We start from the raw sequence: 6,208 nt of genomic DNA on the forward strand, positions 1-6,208 counted from the left end.
TAAAGGGTAAAGGAGGAGGAGGAATACTCTAAACTATGTTCAAGAACTTTCGTGACCAGTATGTTCTCAGCCCAACTAGAAAAGGAGGCATTACTGGGTCTACTGATGGAAAATTAGTTGGGCTAAATAAAGGAGCATTTGGGCAAGAGTGATCAGCTTATCATAAGGTTTAGACTAGTAATGCAGAAAAGAAAAGGAACAAAATAAGGTAGAATGTCTAGATTGGAAGAGGGCTAATTTCAACACGCTGAGAAAGGATCTAGCCAGGGTACAATGGAACCAACGACTGACAGGAAGAGCTGTATTGGAACAATGGGTTATCTTTAAAGGAAGAGATGCTTCACGTACAGGCTAGGTACATTCCAAAATGAGCGAAAAGGGAACCAATAACAGGGCTGCTTGGATGACAAGGGAGATAGAGATTATGATGAAACAAAAAGAAAAAAAAGAGGGTATATGATGCATGTCAGGCAAATTCTTCAAGTGAGAACCAGGCCATGTACAATAAGTTGAGAGGGGAGGTGAAGAGGAAAATACGACTGGCAAAAAGAGAATGAGAGATTAGAATGGCAGTCATCATAAAATGGAACCCAAAAATCTTCTATTGGCATGTAAATAGTACGCGGGTAGTAAGAGGTGGAGTGAGGCCGATTAGGGACAAAGAGGGCAATACAGGCTTAGAGGTGCAGGGCAATACTTAATGAGTACCTTGTTACAGCATTCGCTAAGGAAGTGGAATCTGACAATATCGGTAAAAGTGGAGACAGTAGAGGCAATGGATAGGGTAAAAATTGAGGTGGGGGTGGTGGGGAAAGGTACTAAAAAGGCTGTCTATGCTTAGGGTGCATATGTCACCTGGTCCAAATGACTTGCACCCCAGGTTGCTAAAGGAAGTGGGAAGGACCATAGTGGAAGGACTTACAATAATCTTCCAAACTGGATATGGCAGAGGTGCCTGAGGATTGGAGAGTGGCAATTGTGACATCCTTATTCAAAAAAAGCGTGCAAGGACCATCTTAGCAATTACAGGCCAGTTAGAACAACAGTGGTGGGTAAGTGTTTTAGAAACAATAATCAGGGGAAAAGAAACAACAGACACTTGGAGAGGTTTGAGTTCATTAAGAATAGTCAACTCAGATCTGTAAAAGGCAGATCATGCTTGACTAATCTAATCAAACTTTTTTGATGAAGTAACAGAAGGTTGATGAAGGGAATGCAGTGAGGGTTGTTTATATGGATTTTAAGAAAGCGTTTGATAATGTTCCATATAAAAAGGCTGGTTAACAAAAATCGAGGCTGACAGAATTGGAGGGTCAGCATCCAATTGGATAAATCATTGCCTGACGGACAGAAAATGGTGAGTAGTAGTAAATGGTTGTTTTTCCAGACTGGAGGATGGTAGACAGTGGTATTCCACAAGGGTCAGTGCTAGGACCACTGCTTTTTCTTTGCAGTATATAAAAGGACTTGGATCGTGGAATACAGAGTAGAATCTCAAAATTTGCCAATGACACCAAACTTGGAGGTGCGGCAGTGGAGGATATGAACTGCCTGCCACAGGACATAGATAGGCAGATGAGTGGCAGATGGAATTTAATATTGACAAATGTGAGGTGATGCATTTTGGTTGAAGAATAGGGAGAGGCACAGTTCTAAAGAGTGTACAGGAACAGAGGAACCATGTGCATTGATCATTGAAGGTGGCAGGACATATTGAGAGAGTGGTTAGTAAAGCACATGGATCCTGGGCTTCATAAATAGAGGCATTGAGGACGAAAGCTGAGAAGTTCTGCTGAATCTTTATAAAGCTTTGGTTAGGCCCCAACTGGAGTATTGCATCCAGTCTGGTCACCACACTTTAAGAAGGATGAGCAGGTCCTTGAGAAGGTGCAGAGGAGATTTATCAGAATGGTTCCAGAGATAGGAGATTTTAGTTACATGGTCAGGTTGGAAAAGCTGGGTTTGTTCTCCTTAGAACAAAGGAGATTGAGGAGAGATTTAATAGAAGTGTACAAGATTATGACAGGCTTAAATAAGTTAGACAAGGAAATACTGCTCCCAATAACTAACAGTTCAAGGACTAGGGGACATGGATTGAAGGTTTGGACAGGAGATACAGGAGGAATGAGGAAGAAGGGTTTTTTAAAAAACCCAATGGTGGTAATGACCTGGGACTTGCTGCTCACAAGGGTGGTAAAAGCAGACTCAATCACTGACTTCAAAAGGAAATCAGATGGCCACTGGAAGTAAATACACTTACAGGACTACAGGGATAGAGCAGGGAGTAGGACTGGATAGCTTAATGGAGAGCAGACATGGACTCAAAATGCCAAATGGCCTCCAGCTATGTCAGATGACTATGACTCGATGAGATCAGCTCAGTATAATTATCAAATATGGAATACCCCTTTCCATGTCTCAAACTGCATGTGAATAGTATGATGAAATTTATAATTGATCACTAAATCTCCCAAAGTTAACCATCTAAGCTTCTGTTGTGCATCTGCATCCAGCTGTGTTCTATTGTGCTTGAGTCAACAATTGTTATTTGCCAAAAATAATGGTCAACTTCCTGACAAATGCTCCTATTACTAGCAGGGCCACACTAAAATAATTGGTTCACAACAATTACAAAAGGCAGAGTTCAGAATAATATTCTCTTTTAATAACCAATATATGTCCAGTGGTACACACCACTGGTGAAACACTTTAAGCAAACCAGAGGACACTGCCTGATTCTATTCCAATGTCACCCAAGTAGGCAAGAGTCCTCAGAAGAGGAACAAACATCCAGAGGTCCCAACAGCCTCACGTGTACATATCCTGGACCCATGGGACACACACACAACTCCCCTCACTGCCCCCTCCCCTCGACCTATGCCCCGACAGACCAAGGATAAAACAGTAAAAGAGAAATTCAACCATATGCTTAAGAGCAGCTTCTTTAGGTGATTAAAGAAGAAGTGCAAGTCCTCGAGGCGGCCAACATCCCCAGCTTATACACACTACTGAGTCAGCGGTGCTTGAGATGGCTTGGCCATATGAGCCGCATGGAAGATGGCAGGATCCCCAAAGACGCATTGTACAGCGAGCTCGCCACTGGTATCAGACCCACTGGCCGTCCATGTCTCCGCTTTAAAGACGTCTGCAAATGCGACATGAAGTCCTGTGACATTGATCACAAGTCCTGGGAGTCAGTTGCCAGCGATCGCCAGAGCTGGCGGGCAGCCATAAAGGCAGGGCTAAAGTGTGGTGAGTCGAAGAGACTTAGCAGTTGGCAGGAAAAAAGACAGAAGCGCAAGGGGAGAGCCAACTGTGTAATAGCCCCGACAAACAAATTTGTCTGCAGCACCTGTGGAAGAGTCTGTCACTCTAGAATTGGCCTTTATAGCCACTCCAGGCGCTGCTCCACAAACCACTGACCACTTCCAGGCGCTCACACACTGTCTCTCGAGACAAGGAGGCCAAAGAGAGTGAGTAAGCTCTATACTACACATATAGGCAAACAATTGTTTTGTCTACTCCACTGTGTGGGCATGCAGGTGAGTTATTCATGAAGTGGCTCAGTAATCTTTTGAATGCCACAAGGCTATGCAACACTCTCCATCACAAGTTCCCCTGGTTCCAGGATGGGTTGCCATATATAGGGCTCTCTGGAGACTACCCCCACCATCCACAGAATCATACCTTTCAGCCAACATCCCAGACTCCAACACCAGCCCTAGGTACATTTTCTTTTGAAATATTCTTTCACAGGACGTGGGCATCACTGGCTAGGCCAGCATTTATTACTCATCCCTAATTGCCCTTGAGCCAGTGGTGGCGAGCCACCTTCTTGAACTGCTGCACTCCATGTAGGTACACCCACAGTGCTGTTAGGGTTCCAAGATTTTGGCCCAGTGACAGTGAAGGAACAGCAATATCGTTCCTGTCCCAATGGCAGGCCAGACCTCCAGGTAGCAGAGTGGTATACAGTTGGAATGGAGTGGCTCCGAGAGTCAATATTGACTTTGGATCCCATGAAGTCGCATAACATCAGGTCAAATATAAGCAAGGAAACCTCCTGATTACTACCTACCACACTCCCTCAGCTATTGAATCAGTACTCTTCTGCATTGAACACCAATTGGAAGAAGCACTGCAAAAAACAAGAAAAAAAAAGGGAACTTCAATGTCCATCACCAAGAGTTGCTCAGTAGCACCACCACTGGCAGTATCCTAAAGAACATATCTGTCATGGGCCTGTGGCAGGTAGAGAACAATTAAGGGGGGAGGCTGGGGGGTAGGCAGGGGAGCAGAAAAACTAATTGACATCTTCCTAATCATTGTACCTGTCGCAGATGCCTCTGTCCATAAGACTATTGATAGCAGTGGCCACCACAAAGTCCTTGTGGAGATCAAGTCCTGGCTTCACAATGAGTTCACAAGTGGTGGGGCACTAGCACTGTGCTAAAGCGATGGATTCAGAACAGATCTCGTAGGGTACTGCTTGTACAAACATGCAACATATTGAAGGGAAGTAATTTGGACAATTACAACCAAAGGATTTTATTTTGCAGTAAAGAAACAAATCTGTCCAATTTGACGCTGATGGAATCTCTGGTGAGATTTGGGAGGTAGAGATTTGGTTATTTGGCATTGATTTCAGCACAGATCGACATGCACCATAATTGGTGCATAAAACGTTAACTCTGCTTCTCTTTCCACAGATGCTGCCAGACCTGCTGAGTGGTTCCAGCATTTCTTGTTTTTATTGCACCATAATTGAGGCTGGTATGGTTGGTGATCCAGTTCAGCTCCCTTAGAATTAAATCCCCAGTTTTCAGGAAGCTTGAAACATAGCTGACTGTGGGTTGCAGCCATAGCCAAGTGTGCAAGAGAGGAATAAGCCAAAGTAGCAAAACTAAGTGACAGGAAAAACACATAAAGAAGGTGAAAAAGAGAAAGCAACGCGCAAAAAAATAAGAGGGGAAAAAGAAACAAGGCACACAAACAAAAAAAACCTTTAAGTGAATGTTGCGGTAATGACATCCGCCGCCAATGTTTATAACGGTGGTCAGTTCCGGTTTTTGCCAGTACTCACTGTTCGCGCAGCTGCATCCCCGGGCGGTGGCTACTGCCCCCATCTTCCTCCGGGCCGTCGTCCCGGTAAAACTGGAACCGTCTCCACCCATCCTCTGATTTCACCCAGCACCCTCCCGGGGATCGCCAGTCCTGCCCCAAGAACGGCATCCGACCTCCTCCTCTTCAGAGGGAGTTACTGGGGCTTCAAAGTGAAACAAGGGCCCACATGAACTCGCCGCGACCGTTACTCGGCGGTTGAAGTTAGAATCCAGTAGCCCGCTCGCGCTGTCACTGTTTACAAACCCTGCACCTTCTCTCCGCCACAGCCTTTATTGACGGAAGCGCACCCTGCCGGTAGTCCCGCCTTATTTTCGCTCCCCTCCGCTGCCAGTTTGTGTGTTAGAACCAATCAGCTACCAGTGTCGCTCACCCTCCCCGCCCCCTCCCCTCACTTTGGGTTTTCACTGGTCTAATTAATGGTCAATCATTGTTGGGGGTGGGGAAGTGGATGTTGTTTTGTGTGGTTTTGGAGCAGCTGCTTTTTGGCTTCAGTCTGCTCATCTCAGGAGTGATGACTTGTCCCTTTCCTCTGGAGTTTGTGACAGTTGTAGAGTGCAATTTGTGAAAGAAGCTGGCCAGCTGAAATGTTTAATTTTTAAGAACTATTTTCTGTTGCTGTGTTTCTGAGACACATTGTGTCTTAGAACCTGTCAACTATTGAAGTAATTGGGCAGGTGAGAGAGGCATCTTATAAATTCTATCGAGATAATGGAAACAAATATTATCCTGGTGGAAGTGATAGTTATATAACACTTATGTTCTACTAAATGCTAACTGTTGAACAATACAGGCTTTTCTTCTTTGGCCTGCTTGTCTCGAGAAACAATGGGTATGCGCCTGGAGGTGGTCAGTGGTTTGTGGAGCAGCGCCTGGAGTGGCTATAAAGGCCAATACGAGAGTGATAGACTCTTCCACAGGTGCTGCAGAAAAATTTGTTTGTCGGGGCTGTTACACAGTTGGCTCTCCCCTTGCGCTTCTGTCTTTTTTCCTGCCAACTGCTAAGTCTCTTCGACTCGCCACACTTTAGCCCCACCTTTATGGCTGCCCGCCAGCTCTGGCGATCGCTGGCAACTGACTCCCAGGA

At 45.2% G+C, this 6,208-nt stretch overlaps 1 protein-coding gene across 5 annotated transcripts in view; it reads right to left on the reverse strand.

Moving 5' to 3' along the window:
* fbxo25 (F-box protein 25) overlaps positions 1–5,404 on the reverse strand; it is a 78,106-nt gene extending 72,702 nt beyond the window's left edge. For 3 of the 5 annotated variants that reach the window (XM_068021976.1, XM_068021965.1, XM_068021986.1), the window contains exon 1: positions 5,084–5,404. In XM_068021976.1, coding sequence (XP_067878077.1) covers positions 5,084–5,174 — 91 coding nt within the window. In that variant the 5' untranslated portion in view covers positions 5,175–5,404. Of the gene's footprint in view, positions 1–4,078; positions 4,139–5,083 lie in introns of all 5 variants that reach the window. The other 2 variants (XM_068021969.1, XM_068021958.1) reach the window with 1 other exon arrangement.
* Between the last annotated feature and the right edge of the window lie 804 nt (positions 5,405–6,208).

Source organism: Heterodontus francisci, chromosome 3, assembly GCF_036365525.1.
Source record: "Heterodontus francisci isolate sHetFra1 chromosome 3, sHetFra1.hap1, whole genome shotgun sequence".
Classification (NCBI taxonomy): domain Eukaryota; kingdom Metazoa; phylum Chordata; class Chondrichthyes; order Heterodontiformes; family Heterodontidae; genus Heterodontus; species Heterodontus francisci.